The sequence below is a fragment of the Protopterus annectens genome, chromosome 6.part0, assembly GCF_019279795.1.
Source record: "Protopterus annectens isolate FY-2018-M chromosome 6.part0, PAN1.0, whole genome shotgun sequence".
Classification (NCBI taxonomy): Eukaryota; Metazoa; Chordata; order Ceratodontiformes; family Protopteridae; genus Protopterus; species Protopterus annectens.
In genome coordinates this window covers 414,129,301-414,156,905 of record NC_056737.1, presented here as the reverse complement: position 1 = coordinate 414,156,905, position 27,605 = coordinate 414,129,301, and the positions used below count along the sequence as shown (strand labels likewise).

The following is a 27,605-nucleotide window of genomic DNA, read 5'->3' as shown; positions in this document are numbered from 1 at the left end:
CTGCTACATGTGCCAAGTGTGGTATCTAAGAACACTTCATTAGTCAGTGGGAGAAAAGGGGGAACAAAGTGCCTCACCCAGGGAAGGGTACAGTTGGGAATACCACCTTGTTTGTACATTAATGGAATAGCCTTCAACCAAAAAGTCACTTGTTAGAATGCATTTTAGTATTCTGCAACACATTTCTTATCAGCTCTTTTTAATAGTGGCATATACAATTCACTTCAGACTCCTATTGCAGATTATGACTTTCTAAACATAAATGAGTACTTACCTGCTTGCCATTGTGAGTGACTGATGACAAGATTGTTCGAAGTGTCTTGAAACCCATTGCAATATCCAGCAAGTGAGCAGCGAAAAAGAAGTTGTTATAATGGCCAAGAATGGACATGGTTGTATACCAGGCTAAGTACAAATAATTCTACAAAAAAAAAAACAAGCTTTTTAGATAAAAAAGGTAGTTAGAAATTTTCATTAATGCATTGCACGAATTCAGTGCTTGGCTTCTGCCTTATAATTCAATTCACTGATAAAGTAACTGAAATAATGAAGTTCATTATTATTAACTGTCTCTAGCTTCAGGAATTTATTTTTACTTATCCTAAGCTTTGTTGCCTACAAGTAGCTGTTCATTATTACGGATGATTAGGGAGATTCATCTAGATCATGCACAATGTGCAAACAATATTTATGGGAAACAAACTCAGATTTACTGATAGTTGTCCTATGCTCTTTTACAGCTCATTCAGTATTTAGGTGACACTGCTGTTAAATAAGGGTTCTCCAATCAGAGATTCCTTCTGCTTTCCATCAGAAGCACCAAATATAAAAAATGCCTGGTCATCTTTACAATCAACTTTTATTTTTCTCCTTCAGTAAGAGTGCCGCCTCTTCTTAACTAATTGGTTATTGTCCCAAATTATGTTATTGCAAGCTGTAGTTACCTGAAACTATTAATAGGTCCAAGATGAATGTAATTAGTTACAGTCTTTTAAAACTTAGTGTAATGAAATGTTTCATCCAATTAAGCAATTCAAAACAAGAAGCCATTAAAACCAGATTGCTGATGCACACTGCAAACTCTTCTTTGGTAATATATTAAGTCTAAGATTATTGTACCCGAGTAAATGTTATGGTTTGCTGAGATTTAGCTTGAGGAGGGGGGCTTAGTCTGCCATGCAGAGGTATTTCATTTTTTTTCCAGAAATTAAAGCCAACATTTTTGAAAAGATGTCTTAGCACTAAATGTTTGCTTTGAAGCATTGTTTTTTTCAAAATACTTTTTTACTTATTATGCTTAAAATGTACACTCAATTTGCAGGATAAAGGACCTTAAGTGCAGAAAGGGAGAAGGACAGCACAAAGCTTATCCAAAGACTGTTCATTACTCTGCATTACATTGTCTGACCCTTCCTGGTATGTTTCATTAATTTGGAGAATACAAATATGTGTTAACATCCATGTTCCCCACAAAGAATGTGATTTTGTGCATCCTCTGACTAAATTCTCCACTAGGTTTTAAATCCCTAGACTGAGTGTTACTGATGCCATTTGATTTGCTGATGTGCAGTAAATCCATTGGAGCATGCCTTGTATGCCAGACATAGGTCATCTCTTGGCAATCTGTAGGATACTAAGTATAGCGACAAGAGCTTTGAGTTGGTCCATACAGGACATGTTGTTTTGTCCTTGTATCTTTTTAGTAAGGTATTGCTGTGGGCATGCCAGTTACTGCATCTGTCTGGAAAGATACATGCCAAAGGGGACATTACATTCAATGATTGCTCTAATGAGGCTTGAGTAATGGGGGACAATGATATACCTAGATCTAGACACAGTCATTTTGTCAATAAGCTGTGCCATATAGAAGAATTGTCTCACAACAATGGACACATGTTGGTCAAAAGTTAGATCACTGTTCACATATGTTCCCAAATCCCGAACAACTGGGTCAGCTCTTAGGGGTGTATTGTCAATGTGGTAGTTTCCTAGGGTAGATGACTTCCCAAAGGATACAGTAATGAATTTTTTGGTGTATAGTTTCAGTCCATGATTTTGGCACCAATTATTTATTTGGGACAAACCTTTCTGCAGAATGGCTAAATCATTTGGGGATTCATTGACGGCTCCTAGGTATTGGTCATCTGCAAATGTACTCAGCCAGAGACCATTAAGGGCACTAAAAGAGCAAATGGGGCTACTCCCTCTTTATATAGCTCAGTTTCCACACCGGTCAAGTAAAAGGCAGAAGGATGTATGTTTTCTTCTGCAGCATATAGTAGAAAAATATATGGTGAATAAAGCTCAAATACTTTATTTGTTTATTTAGAGATCTAAATTCAGCTTTTGTCAATGTAAATAGATGTAAACTATGGCTAGAGATGGAGGGATATGATTTTTGGAATACTGACTGACACCATCAAAAAATATGTGTACAGGAAGCAGCTGGTATATTATTATGGGTGAAAACGGGGAGCTACTAGCTTCAGCAAGTTTTAAATGCCAGGCTAAAAGAATGCCTGCAGTTTCAGTCCTGTTGGTTGATGAGAATGGGCCACCTTATCTCAGATCTGTCATTACTAAGAGATCTGAGAAACTGATGTTTAAATAAATGGCCGGAGAACAGGAAAGCACCAGAAATATATGAAGGTGATGCTTGGTCCACAGTCCAGAATTTTATGAGATACTGCAAATTTTACATTGCTTCTAGAAAGAGAAGTCCATTAGCAGTTCTTGCAAGGTTTATGTCAGAGTTTAGATCCAGGTTATTTTTGTGTTCAAACTTTGGCATTGGTAGACAAATATTAATAGAAAAGAAAACAAACCATGGTTAGTTTTTTTCATTGTTGTTTTCATGTAGTATACATGAAAGTGGTGATACATGTAGTGTTGATGAAGAAATATAAAGAAGGTCAGAGGAAGTTGCATTGTGTCCTTGTGGACTTAGCGAAAGCAGATGACAGGGTGCTTAGAGAGGACTTGTGGTATTGTATGAGAAAGTTGGGAGTGGCAGAGAAGTATGTAAGAGTGGTACAGGATATGTACGAGGGTAGTGTGACAGTGGTGAGGTCTGTGGTGGGAGTGACAGATGCATTTAAGGTGGAGGTGGGATTACATCAAGGATCAGCTCTGAGCCCTTTCTTATTTGCAGTGGTGATGGACAGGTTGACAGGCGAGATCAGACAGGAGGTCCTGTGGACTATGATGTTTGCAGATGACATTGTGATCTGTAGTGAGAGTAGGGACCAGGTTGAGGAGACCCTGGAGAGGTGGAGATATGTTCTAGAGAGGAGAGGAATGAAGGTCAGCAGGACTAAGACAGAATATATGTGTGTGAATGAGAGGGAGGATAGAGGAATGGTGTGGATGCAGTGATTAGAGCTGGAGAAGGTGGATGAGTTTAAGTACTTGGGATCAACAGTTCAGAGTAATGGTAAGTGTGGGACAGAGGTAAAGTAGAGAGTACAGACAGGGTGGAATGGGTGGAGAAGAGTGTCAGCAGTGATTTGTGACAGACGGGTACCAGTAAGAGTGAAAGGGAACGTCTACAAGAGGATAGTGAGACCAGCATCATTATACGGGTTTAAGATGGTGGCATTGACAAAAAGGCAAAAGTCAGAGCTGGACGTGGCAGAGTTAAAGATGTTAAGATTAGCACTGGGTGTGATGAAGATGGACAGGATTAGGAATCAGTATATTAGAGGGTCAGCTCAGGTTGGATGGTTTGGAGACAAAGCTAGAGAGGCTAGACTGCATTGGTTTGGACATGTAATGACGAGGGATGCTGGGTACATTAGGAAAATTATGCTAAGGATGGAGCTGCCAGGTAAAAGGAAAAGAGGAAGGCCTAAGATAAGGTTTACGGATGTGGTGAGAGAGGACATGCAGGTGGTTGGTGTGACAGAGCAAGATGCAGAGGACAGGAAGAAATGGAAACAGATGATCCGCTGTGGCGACCCTTAATGGGAACAGCCGAAAGAGAAGTTTTCATGCAGTATACATATGTTTTTTTTAATAGTTATCATTTAATCCATCACATAAATTGCTCAGTTCTTGCCTTCTTTTATACTTATACCTCACTTCATCTAATTAACATTATTCTGCTTGTATTAGTTCCACAAATTTCAGTTATTTCTATGTAATTTGCTCCTTCCCTTTTCTAAAGATCCCACTTCCAATTCTTTTATCTAATTTACACGCTTTAATATTTCAAATACAGTTGATATTATTAATTTATTTTAGTTTTTATTCTATTTACATTTTAGTTACTGGGCTAGAATTAGATGGTGATTTAGATTTTGTTTGCCACTTTCTAGGAATTGCTTTTTTCAGTCAATAACACTATTCAGATTGTATGTCCCAGCTCAAAAGTATAATTTCCTTAGTTACAACTATTTGCTCCCTCAATACTTCTAACAAAGTACTCTGTTGTAACATTTTAAAGTCTACCCATTCGTTACCCCCCCCAAATTCCCAATTATCTCTCTGTTTTTCCATCTCACCTCCAGCATTTGATATCTACCTAAGGAAAAATTCTTTAAAGTTTGCTTAGAGTATAGCAATGCCACTGCAAACACAGCCAAACAAAAAACGTAAACCTTCTAGAATTTTTTTACATATGGGAAAACCATACAGATGTTATCTCATTATTCTTTTGTAAATTGCCATTCCAGGCTATCTTCCTAATCTTTTCTAACATCCTCTGATTGATTCTTACATGTATCATGCAATCTGTTATATGCCCTACTAATTATCCTTTTTAAGCATCAATGTCTATTCTACACTCAACTAAAGAGCTGGTCTTGCATTTGGCACTACTGTATCCCTTTCTCTTTGTCCATACATTATTTATAAATTCCTGGCAATATGTAACCTGCAATAGAAAAAAAAAAAAAAAAAAAAAAAAAAAAAAAAAACTTCTGTTTGGCCTCATCCCACTCTGTTACTTTTCACTGTATAATTATTTGCTCCCAGTAATTTAATTCCTTTGCTTATTTTCTCAAGGGAATTCCATTTTTTCTAGCCTGTTTTCTGTACACCTACTTGTAGTCATCCATATTAGCAAAATCTCCATTCTCCATTTCTGTGTTAGCTTAATATTGTTAGAATACTGTCTGCTACTGTATAACTATAATGTTCAAAATAGTTGTTATTCTAATTAAGAACCTGCATCCAAAATCCTACTCTCTCCTTATCTTTTGGACCCCCCTTTTCCTCATCTTTCTTTTCTTGACTGCATAGCTCTACAGTATCCCTTCAAATCAGGTAATCCTAAACCAACTTATCCCACTTAACTTTTGCACCCTTCCTCCCCAAAAAATAAATTCCTTCAACTATTTATTATCAACTGTAATTGTTCATCTTCTTGATGAAAATATGCTTGACCTATATAGAAAACTAGTGGGACTAAAAACATTTTCACTGCTTGTATCTTACTATCCATATCATTAATCAAGAGCATGCAGTTTCAAAATTTTTGTATTATCTTTTGTTTAGTCTCTTCCCACATATCTTTAGCTGTCATAATGGAATCCTCTTTAATCTATATGCTTAAATATTTCATCTTATCACAATGTCCCCATAAATATGGGTTTTGCTGAACTAATTCTTGAGTGGGTACACAATTTACCACTATAGCCGTTGTTTTATCCTCATTAATTTTATTACCTGAAAAGTCTTGAAACTGTCCCAAAATATTCTACAGCCCAAAATGATCCTTTTAGCATTCATCGTGTACAAAATAACATCATCTGCAAATAAAGCTAACTTTTCTTCAATACCATTCTAACTATATCCTTGAATCTGCGAGTCACTTATTTTCTTTGCCATTGGCTCTAAATATAGTAAATAGTAAAGGGGAAAGGAGACACTCCTGCCTGCCTCCATTATTCATGCACAGTTAGCCACAGAGAAACCCTCCATCTTAATGCTTATCTCCAACCCTTAATAAATGTTCCTAATCTATTAGGAAACACAAATTCCTTTGTGACTATACTCATAAAATCCCAACTGACTCTATCAAATGCTTTCTCTGCATTAAGATCTCCAACAATAGTTATTTTATCTTACGTTCTACTTCCCTCTGGATCATCATTGCTCTGTTAATATTGTCAAATGTTTACCTCCCATCTGCAAAACCACACTGATTATATCAATTTTGACAACACACTCACCATTCTTAGCTATCTATGTTGCTTTCTTGAGCAGTAGTAGTGGCGTTTGGCACCCTGGATATTATACCCATTAGGTATTCTCATGCTGTCCATAAGCAGCTCCAAACTCACTTGATATTATGACCAGAAAAGAATGGCAGCAAGTAATCCAAAAACCAAACAATCTTCATGAAGCAATCCAACTCTCCATTAAGTACAAAAAGATTTATTAACACAACAAATAAATAAATAACTTCATAAGCGCTTTCATCCATATCAAAAGAGACTTCATCAGATATAATACCCCTTCCCTCCTGTACCTTATATACCCCATCTTACTTCATCAGGTACTTAAAATCAAGCAATTATTACAAATGATGAATTAAATTCTTAAAGGGCCATTTACAAATGTATTACTTGCTTTGTAACTTGTAAAAACTTGAAAATTGTTGATAAACATGATGTGTCACCTCAAATAAAATACATTTGCATTCATAAAATACCTATTGTTCATGTTTAAAAAAACAATTTTTTAAAAACACAATTCAAAAAATAAAATACATTATTTGTTTCCAATTTAGAACTTTTAGACCAGGTGGTAACGGGTCTATATTAGATCATCTAAATGGCTCATTATCGAATGTCATAACGTCGAACTGCAAAACCCGAACCCTAACAATATCGAAACCTCAAAACAGTGTATTTTTTCCCAGGGGAAAAAATTGCTGTTCTGAGAAACACACACACACCAAAAGCACACAAAAAAGCAGCAATCCACACACATACACTTAAAAGCTACATCTAACCATACACTACAATGCACATACACCACTATCTATCCACTTACCTTAACCCAGACCCTAACCCTAAGGTCCATCACTATCGCACACTCACCTCACCTGTGCCCTAACCCTAACTCACTTAACCCGCACCTAACCCCAAATTCTCACTATCACACACTCACCTCATCCGAGCCCTAACCCTAACTCATTTAACCCGCCCCTAACTCTAACATCCGTCATAATCGCACACTTATCTGACCCGTGCCCTAACCCTAACTCACCCAACCCACTTCCTAACCCGAACATCCACACAATCACACACTTACCTCAACCCAACCTGTAACTTTCCAGCGCATCGCTGAAAACATCAGCATTTGAGATATTGACATCGATATTAGATCATTCGAAATTCAGCCGTTTTGATGCTCTAATATAGACCAGGTGGTAACCTCAATTGCTAAACTCGTTCCCTAGTCTGCCAACTCAATACACTCCCAGAAAATATGTTCCCAAGTACCCATGTCTTCTCCATCACACCTCAAACATTTGCTATCTACCCAAGGAAAAATTCTTGGGGTACAAAAAACCCTACTTGTGGTTTAAAAATACTTATGTAAACACTTCCAAGCAAATATACTAAATCTTCTAGACTTTGTTGCATATTTAGGTGGCAAACATATACTCCCCATTGTTTCTTTGCAAATTGCTTATCCAATATCTCGTCCCAATCCTTTCCAACCTCCTTTGATTGATTCTTATAGTTATCATGCAATATTTTATATGCTGTACTAATTATTCCTTTTTAACATCAGCTTCTGTTCTGGATTCTACTAAAAACTTTACCAGTGTTAGTCTTTTAATTAGGATCCCCCCAATTTCTTTCTCTTTGCCTATAATCTGATATCTGTTCTTGATAGGGAAGGCAATCTCTAGCCTGCAGTCCAGGTAAATTCTTGGTCTCTTCTCATTCTATTACCTTCCTCTCTATAATTATTTGCTACCAATACCTTGGTTCTTTTGCCAGTTTTGTAAAATAAATTCCAGTCCCTTTTTGCCTATTGTCTGTATCTCTAATGGCAGTCATCCCTATCAGCAGAATCTCTTTTCTCCATTCCTGTGTTGGCTTAGTTCTTAGAATACTTTCTGCTACTTTATGAATATAGTATTCTGCATGGTTATTGTTATTCTCCTTAAGGATCTGCAACCAAAATCCCAGTTTCTCCTTGTTTCGTGAGGTTTACCCCTGTTTTGTCATCATCCTTTTCCACTTTCAGTTATAGGTTTCTGGTTGTACTATGTATAGGAGCCTCAACTGTGTAGCTCTGAAATAACCCATCAAATTGGGTAATCCCAAACCACTTTGTTCTATGGGAAGAATCAGCTTATCCCATTTGACTCTTTCCATCTTCCCCTCCCAGATAAAACCCTTCAACTCTATTAATTGCTATCCACAACTTCTCCTCTTTTTGATAAAAATATGCCTGACCTGTGTATAAAAATAAAGGGACATTTTAAGTGCTTGTTATCTTGCTATCTAAATGCATAAAACAGAGTTACCAATTTCTCAGATTTTGTATTATCTTATTTAGTCTCTTCCCACATATCCTTAGCTGCCACAGCAGAATCCTTTATAATAGACACTCCTAAGTACTTCATTTTATCAAGTCCCCATAAATATGGATATTGCTGAATCAATTTATGGGAGTGCATAACTTATACCTATTGCCTTTGTTTTAACTTTAATAATTTTGTATCCCAAAAAGATTTGAAACTGCCAAAATGTTCCACTTTTTCTGGATTTATCACGAATAAAATAATATCATCTGCAAATAGAGCCAGCTTGTCTTGACTACCTTACCAATTATATCTTTGAATTTGTGAGTCCCTAATTTTCTTTGCCAATGGTTCTAAATAGATTGTAATGAATAAAGGGGAAGAGGACACCCCTGCCTGGTTCCTCTGCTCAAACAGAAGTTACCAGAGAGGAGCCCTCTCACATTAATTTTCGCCTCTGTTATCTCATATATCCCCTAATCAACCTTATCATTTTATCAGGGAATGCAAATGCTTCCATTGTCCTGCTCATAAACTCCCAGCTTACTCTGTCAAATGCTTTATCTGCATCAAGACCTACCAACAACAGTGGCATTTTGTTATGTTTTGCTTCCATTTGGATTATCAATGTTCTGTTAATGTTGTCAAATGTTTGCTTACCCTCCACAAAACCACACTAATCTGTATCTATCAGTTTTGGCATTACCTTTGCCATGCTTTTAGCCATTATAGATATAAACACTTTATAATTATGGTTTAGGATTGAAATGGGCCTGTAACAAGCTGAATCTTATGGTCGTTACCCTCTTTAGATATTACAGCCAACACCACTTTCTTCCACGATGTTGGTATTTCTTCTCCTCTTAAAATATTATTAAACAAGACATTCCACATCTTTATCAATTTTCCCTCCTAGCTTCCAAACTTCCACAGGAATGCCATCTATTACCAGGGACATTTTACTGTGGATTAGTTATACATTACCATTTTTATCTCATCTCCTCCTATCCTGTTACTAATTGAGCCCCATCTACATCTGACCATGACATATTTAATTCTTCCATAAACATTTCCATTTGTACCTTTTCTTGATTTCTGTATTTCTCTGCTTTATACAGACTTTCAAAAAGTTTTCAAAATATTTCTAGTACCGCTACAGGATCTCTTGCTATCTTCCTTGTTATAGGCTAAGCTTGGAGACAGCCCCTTCTACTTTCTGTTGCCGGAGTCATTGTGCTAAAAGTTTATGTGCTTTGGAATTATTATGAAAAAACTGCTGCTTAGCAGCAGTCTTTCTAAACTCATGCATATAATCCCTTATTTTCTGTTTAGCATTCTGCAATTGCTTGTCTTCTTGTTCTGTGGGATTTCCCCTGTTCTACAATACTTTAACCTTTGTCAGTCCCTCTAAATAATTCTTGTTACTTCTTAGCCACATCTCTTTCCTTAATTTCTTTCGTTTCCATCCTATTTTTTAACTCCATTTTAATTTTATCCCAATCCTTAGCTTTATTTTCAGAAGAAATTTCTATATTCTCTAATAACTCCTGAATAATTTCCACTTCCCATTCCATAAATTCTTCTCTTTTCAACAAATAGGCGGGAAAGCACCAGTGTCTCATTTTGATTTCATTACCCTGCATTTTTATTTTAGTTATTACTGCAGCGTGATCTGAAATAGTTATTGTAAGTATATCAATACTTACAATAAAATGCCCACGTTCCTCTGAAATATATATTCTGTCTAGTATAGACCAGTTTTTGTACCTTGGGTAATAATATGTAATTCAATCGAAACTCCTTTACTACTGATTTCACATCATCCATGCTAAATATTTTCATAAATTTCTTCAAATATCTACCCTTTTTTGTTATATTTTCCCTTCTGGGCCCCACACATTCATCTTCACTACTGCAAATCAAATTCCAGTCCCCACCTATAAGTAATATACCCTGGTGAAACCTGATTATTTCTCGAAGAACTGTCTTAAGCTTCATTATAGCAGTTTTAGGAAGAATATAAGTACATGCCAGTATAATCCTCCTCCCTTGCTAGTAGCCCTATAATACTACACATCTACCATTATTATCTTTTTTATCCTCTTCTATCACTATTGGAGCTTATCTTGCAATTAATATAAGTACTATTCTTTTCCTTTGTCCCAGGTATTCTGCTCAATAACCGCCATGAAAATCTTTCTTTATCAAATTAACATGTTCATCTCTTTGCAAATGTGTCTCCTGTAGCACAGCTATTTGCACTCTACATTTTTAATACAGTTCACTACTCTTTCTTTATTGCATTTATATCTGACACCATTTACATTTAAAGATAATATAGAAAGTTTCATTATGCTAAAATTATTATTCCCACCTTTTATGTGTAACAGATTTTTTGATAAGGGTCTTGTCATATGCAAACACTGATGTTTGGCAGGTTGATCTTTTATACAGTTGTTTCTTGTCATATCCATTTAAGCATATGTCATATCTTACAACAGTTTTTGTTTTACTGAAAGCCCTGAAACAAAAAAACACCCCCAATAAACCCTTAAAACCTATTAACTTAACAGTAACACACAAAACTATGTCCATCTTTAAATATTGAAGTTTTACCCTACTAATAGGAGCAATTTTCCCAGACTGACAGCTACATCTCAAACTTGGGTTAATCTAAAAGGATGGTTATGCATGCTAAGACACATGGGACAGCCTGTGCTTCTTCTAAGTGCTGTTTGGTTCTGTCTTGCCTTTAATATCCCCCAGATTGGGAAAACACTTGAATGCATTCAGAAAACAGTATCTCCTAACCATTGAAAGTAATAAATAGTCTGCCTTTATTCCTCTTTATCTGATTGTCTCCATGGATACATGAGAATCATATACAGAGTTGCTTCTACAGGCACTCATTTATTTGCTAGACAATGTTCTTTTTTATTTATTTGCTTTCTCTTAAATATTTTAGTTTTCTTGTTCTGTCATATTTCACAAATATAATTAATGCTTTGTAATCCCACATTTAATTGTAAATTTCTGAGGTGATAGTTTTATTCCTGTTGATCTCCACCTCCCAAATCCAGTCTCTGCTTCATTTCCAACATACTCCCAGTTCTTCTAGTCAACTCGTGTGCATTTTTCTGTCTCTCAAACATTTTCCATTGAAACATTGGGAAAGGTTTCACTGACAGTCTCTCTGTGATCTTTATTACCAGAAGAACAAGGAGCAGAATCCCCTTCTGTTTCATAACTCAGTTTTTGTTGGACAAACTTTTGTATTTCCTCCTTAGCATGCTCTGCATCAAAAAATAATTTTGTCCCTCCAGGTAAAAATATTCTGAAAATAGCTGGGTACAGCAGCTTGACTCTCATGCCTGCTTCTTGGCATTCCCTGATTATTAGAATAAATGTAGTCCTCTTCTGCCAGGTGTAGAGTGAGTGATCATTTTCCACACTCTACCGACTCTTACTTTTAGTACTTTGTCCTTCTGCCACAGTTTTGTCAGAATCATCTCATTTTGCTGGTAGGATTGCATCTTTATTAAAGGTCTAGGTTGCTTTCTCATGGCCAGGTTTGAGCATAAACACAATGTGCACTTTCAATTAACAACTGCTTTGGAATACCAGTCCAGTTGCTTATTTGTGCTTTCAAAAATTAATACAGTCTGTTCCAGCATCTGTGGTATAGCAGAAAACTTCTGGTGTTTCATATTTGCTCTGGCCATTAATTCTATTATTTTTTCAACCATCTGTTCTTGAGCAATCTCATATTCAGCCAGTCGTTTATTCATTTCAACCTCTGATTTTTACAGTTTTATCACCTCATCTGAATATCTTTCTAAAGCTTCTTCCATTTTTTCCAGTCTTTTGTTATATGAGTTAATATATTCCTTCAGTGTTTTATTTCTTTTAATCAGCTCTGAGTTCATTTGACTTATTTTTTACTCTAGGTTACTAAAAGTCATGTCTTGCACCAAAGCTGGAGCTTGCACTGCTTGTTGCTGAATAGCTGCAGAATTCTTCCCAGTCAGTGTTTTTTCCTCACCTTTTGTGATGTTCTCTGAAGTTCTTTTTGCTGGCATCCAGGCAGTGCATTTACTAGCCAGTTACTGAAATTTACCCAAAAATATAAGTTTACTGTCTCTCTGTTCTGAGTTTATGTTTTTACACTGGGAGAGTTGAGCTGTTACACAATGTGCAGCCATTTTGGAAGTCTCTTGCTGTTGTTGTTTTGAGTATAATCCAGACTAAGCCGGCAACTGGTTATCTTTTGAGAGTGCCCAGTTCAAATAACCACCATTTAAATAAATAAACAGACAAATAACCTGTCATGCTATTTTTAAGGTAATAACTTATGTGCAAACTAATAATTTATTGATACCTTTTTTGTATTTTTAGCATTACTTCCCTCATGGAATTGGTGCATTCATTCCCCATAATCATAGGGAGGGTCAGCCAGGTGGGGGGGGGGGGGCATCATTCAGAAAGCATTAGGGCAGACTGAGTTTTTTTTTTTTTCTTTAATTCCCCTATCTCTACCACATGCATCCATCAGGGTGTAGAGGAGCGGCATGCAATGGGATGACAATGGAGGATTTCCCCTCACTTCCCCAAGGGGTGTTGTCTCCAGGCATCCCTACCCTACCCTAAGGCATGAGCAGTGAGCCTTCCAGTCTCCATAAGGAAGTTACCACTGCTCAGTGTGCCTCCCAGTGTGTCCAATTCCTTCCCCATGATAGGTGAGCAGCTATGCACATTTACTCTTCCGCCTCCATTCCTGCCTCTTCTAGTGCTGGGGCTGCTAGCTGAATCTTGGTCACCTGGGATGCAGCTGGGAATCCATCCCAGACACCAAAGAGCTAGGCCAACTTATAAATTAGTGCCCTTTGCCCTACCCTTTCTGTGACTTTGTTTGCCATGCATTTAAAGTGCCCACATATTGTTTCCCAATTTCACAGCAGTCCTGCTAAGCTGTCCATCTTGATGATGGTATCCAGTCCTTATCTGAAAGTCCCATTTTCCTTCTTTCTTCCTCTTTACTCTCTTGTCCTTTTATTCCCTTTTTAGGTACTCCTATTTTGAAGGACTAATAATGGAGAAGAGCCATCCTGGGCCAATGTACAAACTTAAAACAATAAATCTTATGCAATACAAAATATTGCAACCTTCTAAAAACTAATCAAACCATTTATTAAAGGTTAAGGACTTTCGTCCAACAAAACACACAAAACTGGGACTTCTTCAGAACAATTAAACCTGTCAATAGCAAGTCGTCATATACTGAAAAGAACAAATTAAATTAATTAAACAATTTAAACACCAATAAAACTTTTTAAAATGGCAGTACATTTTACATAAAACCTTATAAATATGGACTTAAACTAAACATAAAACTTAAGAAGCCCCAGTTTTGTGTGTTTTGTGGGACAAAAGCATTTAGTCTTTAATAAATGGTTTTAATGAGTTTTTAGAAGGTTGCAATTTTTTGTATTGCATAATATTTATTGATTTGAGCTTGCACATTGGGCCAGGATGGCTCTTCTACATTATTAGTTTATTTACTAGCCACCTGCTACTGCTTCTTTTTTCTTTTTTTATTTACTTTGAAGCACTCACTTAAATTTTCTTTTATGTTTTCTGTCAGGGCTCATTTCTCTGAAAAAGAAGTTTTGAAATGAACTGAAAGTGGTATCTTGAGAAAAGGGTAGGAGCAAATTACATAGAAATAAATGGAACTTGTGGGGATGACACACACAGAATAATGATAAGGACGAGGAGTGAGTTTTAAGGGAAGCCAGGAATTGAGTAATTTATGTAATGTTGAACTGAATGGCAGTTGTTATAAAGAAAGAAAACATATATGTAATGTACACTGTATGTAAATGAAAAAAATATATGCTTCGTTTTGTTTTCTATTAATGTATATGTGCCCATGTCTTAATTGATAATTTAATACAGGTATTAAAAAAAGGAAGGGGATTTGAAAGGAATGTGGACAAGTGCTCAAACTAATACTATACTATCATGCATAGTCACTACTGTACATCACAGTCCACAACAATGGAATGGGAAATTTATAGTAGGATCCTGGTTCTCCCAGCATATAATCTAACAGTACAATACACTGCAAAATGTACTTTTGCAGTAATTATTTTCATAATTGTATTTTGCTTCACAATGAGACATTCCTGCTGTAGTCACTGGATAAATTCCAGCACTGATGTTACTGATTTTGAATTGGTACAGCAGTTTTCTGATTTTTTTCAAGTGAAAGGGCAGCAGATTATTTCATTGGTTGTTTGGGCAGAGGTATAGTAGGAGCTAAGGAAAGGAAGGAAGAAAAACATTTACTGTGCTCAGCCAGAAATATTCAAGAATGACTGAATCTGACTGTCTTCGTTCACTTCTGTAATTTAATGATACTATGGCCTATTGCTAGACAGAAACTGATGCTTACAAAACCCAACAGTACTGATGCATTTTGGTCACTGTCCGTAGATTGAATGATAATTTATTGATGCTCAGAATTTTGATTATACTAGAGGCTTTAGAAAGGAGATCTAATAAGCTGTTCAAACAATAACACATGCACCTAGAGACTGCATCTGTCAGCACAGCTTGTAAAATGAATAACTGATACTATAAATTACAGGTATTATACTGGCATGAATAGAAGCATGCAATTACACGTTTAATATACTGTAAAGGTAAATGTACCTTCTTAGGAAAAATGATAAAAGAAGAGCAATTTAATCAGTCATTCATATCTGTTAGCTATCACAATTACTGAACATGTACCTTTTTGTAACATTAAGCAAACTTTTGAGAGTGTGATACATTTTCATAATGCTGACTTGTAGTTTTAAAAGGTATACTTACATTGTCAGTGAAAACAACTCCAAGCTTCCAGATTTGGTATTTTGTATCAATGGAGCTCAACCTACATGACAAGAAAATTATTTGTTTGGCACTGATGGTGACACTTTGTAAGCATAAAAAAAAACTTTTAAGTTTTTAATAGAACAGTCAATATAATTTATGTTTAAACTTCCATCACAGCAAGCCTTTTTAAAGATATTACTCAAGACTTCTGTACCTTAACAAGTATTATTAATGTGCACCACTTTAGTACCAAGCCAAGTATAATTTCTGCATGTTGGTTTTCTCTTGTTACATACACTTGCTGTTTGGGTATCCTGGTCATGTCTCAGTTTCTTAACTGTAGTAACCTGAAAGTACCTGCAATTGTACATTAACAAAGACAGGGTTTACAAGCAAGGGATTACAAATTACTATTTCAACAAAGCATTTGGGTACAGAATGTTTAAAAGCATATACTAGTATACAGGCAAATAGGTAGTGAGACAATGTGACACTGCTCACTAACAGAAGTACCAAACAATGTTTGTTTAGGCAGAATTTAACAGCTTAGAGAACTGCAAGGCTTTTCAAATACATCACAACCAGTAAAGGTGCATCACAAGTCTAAATTTATCAAGAATGCAGTACATATTAGGCGACAAAATGGGTGCGAAGTACAGTTGAGTTAGGGTCTGATGTGTGTGAGTATGTGGGTGAGCAGTGGAAGGGTGGGTAGATAGTAAAAATGTGGGAAGAGGAGATAAGGTGGGACAGAAGAACACTTCTAAAGCTCTGTAGAGTGAAATTATTATGAATTTTTGGTGTGATAGGATTCCAAACTGCAGGGGCAAGTCTGGAAAAGGACCGTTCTGAAAAAGAGAGAAAGAAGGTCTTTATACAGTGATAGGGAATTCTAGAGAAGGTAGTTGTTGGCATCTCGCTGGCTAGAGGAGGACAAAATCTAAGTAATGTTTATAAAGATTGACAAAAACAGGTGGCTTATACAGTTATGGAAGAGTTTAAGTGGTGGAAAGAGGAAAGCAGTGGATGATGCACTGGTCTGCTAAGCTCATAAATTCCATCTATTTTGTTTTGAGTTTTATGTAAAAATACTGAAGCTGAATGAGCTGCAAAGGTCAAAGGGATAAATCGGAAGGTTAACTGACAGTCATTGTGATGTTGCAAAAACATGGTTTGCGGTTTGTGTTTCAACAGTATTAAATTCACTTTTGACTGTATTATAATTTTGCTCTTTTTTTAAAAAATATTAGTCTTTTGTCATACACTATCATATTATGGATTGGATGTTTAGAGAGGAGGCTGTTGATATACAGAAAGAAAAGAATGAGGCTGATACCTGGTTCTGTGGTGTACAGGGCTTGAACCTTGACTGTGCCTCAGATTACCTAAATTTGCTTAGCAGTGTGGGTCATTGGAAGGGCTGGGCAGGGGAAAATAGTAAGAGGGCAATGTTGTTTGTCCATTCCAGGGTAAGAAAGCCAGTTAGACCCATAGTACTGCAGGACAAAGCTGGAATGGGTCATAGTGGCTATGAACTGCATGTAAATGATGAGGCTCAGCATATGGAGGGACATCTTGGTTCTAGGTAGCAGCACAAATATAAGTTACTGGCTGCCACTGGGAGTGGTTAAATCCAGACAGGAGGTCCTTGTATGAATACAACGAGGCTAGACTACTCCCTTAACTTGACTCTCACCTCTAAAGGGAATGAATAAGACAACAGGACTCTTACCCTAGCCAAAGAATGAATGGGACATAGGGCTCTTGCTCTTACTGGGAAATTAATGAATGGGTCCAACTCTCAGCCCTCATTAAAGGATTGAGTTGGCTGACTATGGCTAGGAAGGGGGAACTATTGAGTAGGCTGTTTAAAAAAACAGAAACATAGTGAATGTAATTGAGGATGAAGCCTTATGGGAGTCTATTTTCTGACAGTAGGATGTTCTGATGTCATCTTCATAAAGAGGCCCTCTAAGCTGTAAAACTAGAGAATCAGCCAGAGATTAAAATGGAAGTGTTCAAAAGGTATAACTGTTGCTGTGTATTAGTAACAGGTGAAACTATCATTCCTGTGTGGTGGAAGTCCAATTCTATTCTCATGAGTAATGAGTCAAAGAAGGTGGGATTGTATATCAGAGAGCTTCTGCTCAGTTTAGCTGCTGGAGTCAAGCACATACATTTCACTGCAGTCCATGACTGTTAGCACATGAAAGCTCCACAAAATACCTAATTCATGCATCTGTTTTCCTTAAGCTGTTCCAAAATAAATGCTGAGTCCCTTTTTGGACCATCTTGCAGAGAAAGGCCAAATTCTCGCTTCCTTCAAAACAGAAGAAACATGAAAAAACATACTAGAATTATATTGTTTGCTGTCAAAAGATATTCCATTGTATGGGTATGAATCCATGTATTTTTGAAAAAAAGTAGCACAGTCAATATTATATGACATAAGTGAACTCAATGCAACTGTACAGTTTAGTCTATAGGTCTGCTGATCCAGTGCTTTGTGCAAGTCCATTTAGTCATCCTCTAGTATCTGCTTTATATATTCATGGTTTAGGGGGAGCTGTAGCCTATGAAAACAATGGGAGTAGGGCTTAGAACCTGTTTTGGACAGGATGCAAGCTAAGTGCCGTATGCACAAGTTATGTTAAATTGTAATTTGCAGTTTTTGTTTGTAATATCTCAGAGTTACATGTCATGTAATATATAATATGTCAGAGTAACCAGTAAATAAGATGGTAAAATTCCAATTATATTATCCGGTTAAAGGAAATAATTCAGGCTACTAGATATATTACTTTCAGTAAAAATCACTGTCAATCATTAGCAGAATGGAGTTCTGCTGTGGTGACCTCTAACCGGGAAAAGCCAAAAGACAGTTTAGTGCTCATAAATAAATAAAACTACTGGATGACACTCGCTATGAAACAGAGATGTATTTTGCCATCTGTCTTTGCATACAAAGACATCATGAAGTTAATGAATGGCAGTAACCTGGAAGGTGGAGGTGTCCAAGGCAGTATATTTATATCTGGAGAAGGTTGCTGTGGTAAACCTCCTCCCATCCCAAATGATAATGTAGACTGCTTGTATTTCTGTGGGGGAAGCTGTGAAAAAACAAGCTAGGAATGAATATATGTGAAAAAAGAAACTTCAGCAGACTATTGTGCAAAGCTTTTTTCAAAAATAAAAAAAATAATAGATGTATACTTGCATGTTTGTCACCTCACCACTCCCCATGCCAAATTCTACTTTCCTTACCACTCATACCCAGCAGGATTTCATTTATTTTGTGTCAGTATAAAAACTTTTCATTGGGCCTTATGTGAGAATTATACAGCAAAGCCCAAGATGCTCAAAAATAGCATATGACAGGCTATTAATGAGAAATGGCAACAAGCAATGGCTGCACACCCCAAATACATTGCCTGTTTACAAAGCTGCTGAAATACCATAGTTCACTGTTAAACTGTTTTCCACTGCTGTGACAGCACCATTGTTGGTTCTTTTTACTTCCCATGTAAAAATGCAGTACTAAACACAGCTAATTCTTTCTGTGGCAGGGCTAGCCACCTGGCAGTGTAAACCTTGACTCGAGATGATTGTCACTGTGGAAGTGACACCCCAACCTCATGTGCGAAAAGGGGTTGAGGATGGATGGAAACACAGCTAATTCTTTACATTAAACATGAATTTCTAAGACAGCATTTGATTTTTCACCCACAAGTCTTACACCACTTGTAAAGGTCCCTCTTTCTTCAAAGTTTTTTTTCTATAAAGCTTTACCACCCTTTTACACAGAAAACAGTAAAACCATCAAATGCAATCTTCCTGCATAAAAGAACAGCACCTACTCAAAGGTTCAGAAACTGGTGATTGAATATAAACAAGGAATGATGTGCAGGGGATCAAGATGTCAGATAACTGGTAAATATTCACATCAGAATATGTTGGTTTGCTGTATTGGCTGACTGCATATCATACGTTCACATGCATCTCCATTAAGGAAATCATGTTTTTAATACTGTACCCTTTTCTATTATTCTGCCATTCTGTCCTCACGTCATTTCTTTTTTATTTTTTTGCATAGGCCTTGTTTGTGTAAATTATTTCTTAATTCATTTTTAAGATTAGTGGTTTTATTTGACTCACACACATGGTGATGCATTTGTTACCATTAAAGCTCCTCATCTCTGTAGTCTGTAACTTGCACCACTGTATTTGCCACTTTCTGGATACCTTCTAGTTAGTGTGTGTGTTTGCAGAGATGTGGACTACAGAACTCAATTCATTAATGTATATACTATCTCTGCAGTGATGCAGGTGTAGTGTAATTGCTTCAAGTAACTTTCTTTGTGATGGCTCTCCGGCTACTTCTCTACTCCCTTCCATTGCATCCTGCCTTTTCATATAGTTTTGATTATCTCATAGATTGGTGATCATTACTACTCATAGGAAGTCCCCCATCCTCCAAATTAGATACTCTTGGTTTTATATATATATATATATATATATATATATATATATATATATATATATATTACTTGATTTTTGAAAAAGCAGTTAAGACCTCGCTGACGATGTCTCATATCTCACAGCACACAGGGAGTTAAAGTAACATTTGGGTCAGAAACCAAAAAAAAATGTTATATCTTCAGTTCAGTATTGTTCCTGCATATTGTTACTCTAAGTAATTGGTAATATTTTATGGTTTCTTTAACACAAAATGTTTTTTTCAGTCAAGGCTTCCTCTGACAATGTATTCTTTGTAAATATGTAAATATAATACTGGTCAAAAACTGGAGCATCATAAAAGGGGAACAATCTATCAGTCAGATTCTGGACCCTCAGTCAGTCTTCATTTATTAAAAGGTAGTAATATTAAGAAAATGGGTAGAAAATGAAAACGAAATGAATGCATCAACAGAGCTACTGATAGGAACATTTTCTTGTAACACCCAGGCTACAGATGCTGTGCATTTATTAGCCAAAATAATTATTTTATATTTCCATACTCGAAAAACAAATATGTCTGCACTGACAGATATGGTTACCAGGCAAACTGCACAAAACAATAGAAGAAACTATAGATCACTCAGTTAAGGGTGGAGTCTAGAAAGCAACAAACATATTCAAAAAGTAAACTACTTCCTAACACGACTACAAAAACAATTCTCAATGTATACACAATAAAATACTTTTATTTAGAAAAGTGTAAGTGCTTTCACAGAGTAACCTCTTCTTCTTCAGACCATTATAGCAATAGAAGAAGTAACCTCATTTAAAAGCATATCCTAGCCAATCACTACTTAGTAAGACAGTCACATGTCTAAGAGCAATTAAGGATCAATAAATAATGTAATTAGAAGCATAAACATTTCATAAAACAAACCTCACATCACTCTTAAAGACTATTAATCATAAAGTAAAACTAAACATATATCTTATTAAATCAAAAAAATATGTAAAATATTCATTACTCAAGCTGTCATATAGATGTATAATCTGTACTTTAGAAATGGTAATTAAATAACAAAAAATATTCTTACCTTGCAGAAAAACTAAAACATAGCAGTAGTCAACAAAAACAAACAACACTGGATCCATCAGGTACTCAGCACTGCTGTCATAAAGCTAAACATATATTTTATTTAATCAAAAAATATATAAAATGTTCATTGCTCCTGCCATCATATACATGTATGATCTGTACCTTAAAAATACTAATTAAATAACAAAAAAATAAATTCCTTCCTTGCACAAACACTGAAACATAACAGCACACAACAAAAACGAACGACACTGGATCCATAACGATCAGGTACCCAGCATTGCTGTCATAAAAATATGTAATGTTATCAAACTAAACATCTTAGCTTGAACATAGTTGTTTAAAAGTCTCTGACAAAACAAAAAATTGTAAATAATTCCTTAATTGTAAGAAGAACATAATGGCATAAACCAGGAAAAAATGACTCAATGTATATAGCAATCACATGATAAGTTCTAGACAATAAGACTTGATACAATGAGCAAGCTTCCCTTCCATTCTATACTAAAACGAAACGAAGAAACAACTAATGACTATGATACACATCCTGTGCAAAGAATATAAATCAGAAAACAACTATAATAATAGATAAACATGGCAAGTAATATTCAAAAATATATCAAATTTCATACAGACACTAGGAAATAAAACATAACTATAAAAGTTATAAAACTGCAACACTTAGTCCATAAGACATATGAAATAGCTAGAGAATTAAAAAAGTGTGATGGCTAAAACCTAAGACTACCAAAGCTTAACCATATAAAATGTAAAAAAAATATATATATAAATATATATATATATATATATATATATATATATATATATATATATATATATATATATATATATCTACACACACACACACACACACACACACACACACACACACACGCACACAAAAATCCTTCACTCATTATAAGCAGGGTCATCATATTTCAACAATCATAATATAGATATTTATGTCAAAACTGTAAGAATAAAAAAGACAAAATGCTAAAATTACTTTTTCAGTAAATCTACTGATCATAGCAAGAGCAACTAGACCAAATAGTGGAAGCAAAATCCCCACTAGCTAAAAGAATAAAAAATGTAATGTCGCAGGGGTCTCAATTGGAATATAGGTTTCAATGAGTCCTTCTCATTCAATCTGGTTCTACATGTGCTTTTAGCAATAGTATCCACTTTTATTCACAACTCTCAGTCCTATTTTTCTTGTCAGATTCCATTATATTATTCCTCATTAACTCTAAAACAAAAAAATGTAAATGAATGTCCTGTTCCACTTTGTATAACATGTTTGGCAAAAGCACTGATATTTTTACATTCTGCAATACCATTAACATGTTGCACAAAATGCAAAGCATTCACTGCGGCAGTGGTGCTGCAGTAGCGTTGTCACCTCACAGTTAGACGTTGCCCGTTCGATTCTCAGTTAGAGCGTCTTCTGTGTGGCGACATGTGTGAATGGGCATTCCTTCGTTGAAGGTTGTGCATTAGGCCCAGCAAGCCAGCACGTAAAACTCTGCTGCCAATCATTAGCGGACCGGAGTTCCACTGTGGTGACCCCTAACCGGGAAAAGCCAAAAGACACAAACAAATTCTACATAGGAAAAACAATTAATCATCTCAAGGTAACAGTGAACAAACACCTGTCTGACATCAGGCTTGAGGACTTCAACAACTCAATGATAGATGTATTCAAGTCTGTAGGAACTATGAAAAGTTTGTTTTTTCATGACATTGAGAGACTCAAATCGCGCCCATTACAGGGCAATCTGGACTCAAAGATAGAAAAAATAGAACTCAGATGGCAGAATTGGCTTAAAGCTTTTTGGAAAACCAGACTCTATTGGACATGGTCCATTAAGAGCAAACTTGAGTTAAAGAAACTGGAATATAGCAAGTTTTACTAAAACACAATAATACAATTTTTTTTTGTTTGTTTGTTTGCTTTATAGCTATAGTATTTCATGTCTATGCTTGATTTTTATTTTGCTTTTTTTATCTTTATTATTAGATGTTTGTTTATTTTATTTTTTACATAAAGTTTAAGTTAGACTTTTGATTTTTACTTTTACTTCCATTGCAACTGTTTTACTTATATTCAGTATCTGAGGATTAACTTAAGGTCAATAATACGTCTGATCAATAGTATGAATTATCATGCTACTATATGCAAGCATAGTGAGATATGAAAAAGTCTCTCACTATATTAACAGAAACGGGTGACAGAATTTAAAATAATAATGTTGTGGTTAACACAAGCTTAGACACATATATTTGCTTAACACAATCACATATACATTCGCCATTTTATATAGATATATGTGTGTATGTGTCCATATATGTATACGTATGTCTATAAAAATTTATGTTTGTATATAGACAGATAGATATAAACAGATACACATGTATACATATTACATTTTTTGGCATGACTCTGTCCTTAAGTGTGATCCATCTCTGAGCCTGGGAATCTTATAAATATATATATATATATATATATATATATATATATATATATATATATATACACACACACACACACACACACACACACACACACACACACACACACACACACACACACACACACACACACACACAGACACATGCACATATACATCTTCATATTTTTTTTTTCTTTTAGCTTGTCTAGTACTAGCTCTGATGGTGTTTTGCTCTCCTGGCCCTTTGAAACTTCCTAGACCAGGGGTGTGTAATGTTTTTGTCTCAGGGGTCTCTTCCAAACAGTTCAGGGGCCACTTACCATGTCTACCATGTATCTGTCTATTCAAAACAGTTTGTTATAGGATATACCAAGGGCCAGATAAAATGCCTTGGTGGGCCGGATTGTGGCCTTAGGGTCACCTGTTGGGCACCCCTTTCCTAGACTCACACACAGTTGCTAAATCCTAACTGCACCTCTTCCCTTAGCAGCAGACTTCTGTTTTAAATTCTGTTAAACATCAGTCTCCTCCCCTGTTCCATGGCAGCATTTCAAACAGAGCATGGTCTTACTGCCATCTGTTTCATTATATATTACATTAACATAATAAAATGCAGGACCTGATGCTTCCTTGTCACTTGACATTGATGACCACACTGATCAACTGCCAGACATGCAATGACTTTGCACCAGTCACAGTAAAGATGCAAACTTTGAATGTACCACTGTTCCAGTCACTGTCATCGAATGTGATCTGTTTAAATTATCTTAAAGTCTTCACTGTAATTTACATGACTACTTATATGGAGAATAGAATAGTATAAATATTACTTGTTACTGCTATTTACATCTAAGATCTGATGAAGCTCTGACAAGGGCAAAAGTGCTCATGTCTTGTTTTAACTTAATAAACCATGGTTTAACAAGCAATTCCAGGCTTGAATCCCATTTCTGGTTTGACATGAATCATACATAAGTTCTGACAATGGCCTATTTTAGTAATGCATATGCCAATATCAAGAGCAGTCATTTTTGTACAACTAGCTTTGCCTTTTTGTTGACTTCTTTCTTAAGTGAAATCTGTACTACCCTTAAGGCTAGAAAACTCATTTTCCTCTGTATTAGGTTCTTCTTCTTTCCTCTGTATTAGGTCACATTGTCTAAATATAATACTGCACAGTTTTGCCTCTCATTTTTATCATTCGGTTCATCTGCTAACAAATGATTACCCAGAATTAGTGTTTTCTATGATTAAATTTCAACAGATAATATCAGTATATATTTTTATTGATTCCCTCTGATTTTTGTTAATTTCACTCCTAGACACTTCTATGGTCCTTTCCTTTTTCAACCACAGGTAATGGTTAAATGACTTGTTTTTGTATGATGTCTAAATGAGTAAGCTGCTGGTAATACTCCCTACTAACTGCTTCAGGGGATAGTGGTCAAATGTCCTGTTATTAATTCCTGAGCTGATGGTTCATTGGTAAATAATATCCTGCATTGCCAGAGATATGGATTTTTGTTTTCATTTTTTCTCCAAGTCTGTTGGATTCCTAATACCATGATGGGAATGGACCCCATTCCTAAGTCAAAATATGATTAAAGTTTGTGAAATTATTATTTCAATCGTTAATGTTTGCCAAAAGTGCTTCCCAGCACCCGCAATGTGCCCAGAATTGATTTCTTCTGCAATTCATATGAAGTTACACATATCAGTAGCATATCTAAATAACAATGTAAGTTCTTTTTTATGAGACCCATTGCTCCTACTACTATTGTAGCTGGCTGGATATACTTCTTCCATGCTGTCCTTGTTTCTGCCTACAAATCCTGGTATTTTATGACTTTGTGTGGGTGTAGCAATTTCACTGATCAATGTTATGTTACTTTTGTCTTCATTTTACGGAGTACTATATCTGTTTTTCTCAGATCTATTTTTTGAAGAGTTGGTAATGGGTGATCCTATGTGATATAAACTGCATAATTCTCTGTAATGATTTGTGGTATGTTTCCAATGCTTCTCAGCTACTTCAGTATTGTAATGTTTGCACAATATTTAATGCAACAGTCTTGCCACATTTTTATGCCTTTCAGTGTATAGGCCCCCTGCCATTTGTGCATCACACCCAGCAACAAGATGTATAACTCTTTACAGTTCTGCTTCTCCCATATGTTCAATGGACTTTGTAAACCAATGTGTACATACTCCACTATCATGGGTCACTGATATTAACCTTTCATCTTTTGGTTTAAATTCTTCTCTCCTTAACCATTCCTGCATCAGATCCTGATCGACATGAGGTTGCTCCAGGAATTTTGTGTACTTGCAACTATATTTATCCTTCTCCTTATACTTTCTTTTGTTTTTTTGGCACATTCAGTTGCTACCTGATTTTTATCGACTTCTGATTTGGTTTTCATTCCTGCTTGACACTGATAGGCTTCTGCTAAACTAAATAGGGAAGTCATCTTAGTTCTCATCGTGATCCAAAACTGTCACTATGTTTGGATCTGATGAGGTCAGCAAATATGTATGCAGTCCTACGATTGCAAATCTATACATATAATCAGTTTCAATGAGGCCCATACCTCCTTCAGAATAAGAGATATATACTCTTGGTATACACTGATTTTTTTATATCATTTGATAAGCATGAAAGATTTTTCTTGTTTTCCTGTCCAACTGATCCAATACCTTTTGGGGTCAGTCATTGACCCCCAAAACTGTATTTAAGAATGGGAAGAGCAAATTGGTTTATATATTTTTGCTAGATGTCAGGGCTGTTTTTAGTATTTATTTTACTCTTCTAAAATATTCTTTACTGAGTTTTGTTTGCATTTTACTATCGATCCTTCATCAATTCCCAAATAATACTCCTTTTGCTCAAGTTCCTTTATATCACATTCCTGTTCCAGATTGATATTTTCTGCTTTAAATGTTGGTTTTGCACATTTATCAAGACCAAATGACATTTTTATATTATCTGAGAAAGTTTTGACCAATTCCAGTTGTGCTTTCAGCTCCTCATTTGATGAACTATACAGGTTTAAATCATCCACAAAAGGAATATGAGAAGTCTTTACACTTTGTTGTTGTTGTCTGGGAGCCAAGGTGTAACCATGTCCTAGCTTGTTAAGTAGAGAGTTTAACGGGTTAAGGCCATGACAAAAGAGCAGACATGACAAAGATTCACCCTGGAATATCCCATATTGAGTTTTTATCCCTGGGATAACAATCTGTCCATGGCTTAGTTGCAAAATGGTTTGCCTCTGTTTCATGGTCACTTTATTATTTATTTATTTATTTACATTTGTTGACCGGGAATGTCCGACTGGACGTAAGTCCATTTTCAGCGGAGGCCCGGGGAGAAAAGCTCCACAGTTAAAATATACACACAGTAGTTACATTGGATTTACATAGCAATTAACAATTTGATTAACATTGCAGTTAACAATTATAAACATAGTTACAGATGAAGAACATAGTACTTCAGTAGACAACTAGAATCTTTATCATCTGCAAAGTACATAACAGACATTAACAATTGTTACAATAAGAAGTTCCTGCTGTATAATAAGTAGTAGGCTTATGAGCATCCGAGCTTGCTATAATCAAGGTAGTTAGTGGGGTGGAAAGAAAGGTAGTGGGTGGATGGGGTGGGTGATATTAGAGTGGTAGTTGCAAGGGCATAGCCAGCATGTTTTTAGGTGTGCTTTTAGTAAAGTTTTGAAGTGGGTGCATGATAGTACGGAGGTAATTGTGGGTGGGAGGGAGTTCCATGATTTGGCTATGGCACAAGAGAATAGTGCTTCACCAGCAGAGTTATTGGCTTTAGTGACCTGCAAGTGATTTTTGTTGCTGGATCTTAGTAGTCTGGTGGTGTGATAGGGTTGGAGTAGATTCTGGAGGGTGGGACATTTAGTGGATGATTTACAAGTTTGGGGGTGAGTGTGAGTTGATACCATTGAAGGAGGTGAGGGAGTTCAAGCCAGCCCAGTTCAGCAAGTGAGAGACAGTGGTGACTACGGTAGGATGCCCCTGTGGCGAATTTGGCAAATTTGTTGTAGCATGTCTCTAGCTTGTTTAGATCGCATTGTCTTAGGTTGGTATATATTAGAGAGGCATAAATTAGGGTGGAGATAAAGTGGGGATTTGCTACTGAAATCTTTGCTGCTTTGGTAAGAAGTTGCTTATTTCTGTATAATGCTCCTAGTTTTTTGTGGACTTT

At 36.0% G+C, this 27,605-nt stretch overlaps 1 protein-coding gene across 1 annotated transcript in view; it reads right to left on the bottom strand.

Annotated features, from left to right (window-relative positions):
* RYR3 (ryanodine receptor 3) overlaps nt 1-27,605 on the bottom strand; it is a 3,250,282-nt gene that overhangs the window by 134,069 nt on the left and 3,088,608 nt on the right. Inside the window, exons 97-98 of the mRNA XM_044074157.1 lie at nt 15,365-15,425; nt 275-421 (exon numbers count right to left, since the gene is read on the bottom strand). Of these exons, the coding sequence (XP_043930092.1) occupies nt 275-421; nt 15,365-15,425 (208 nt within the window). The remainder of the gene's footprint in view (nt 1-274; nt 422-15,364; nt 15,426-27,605) is intronic.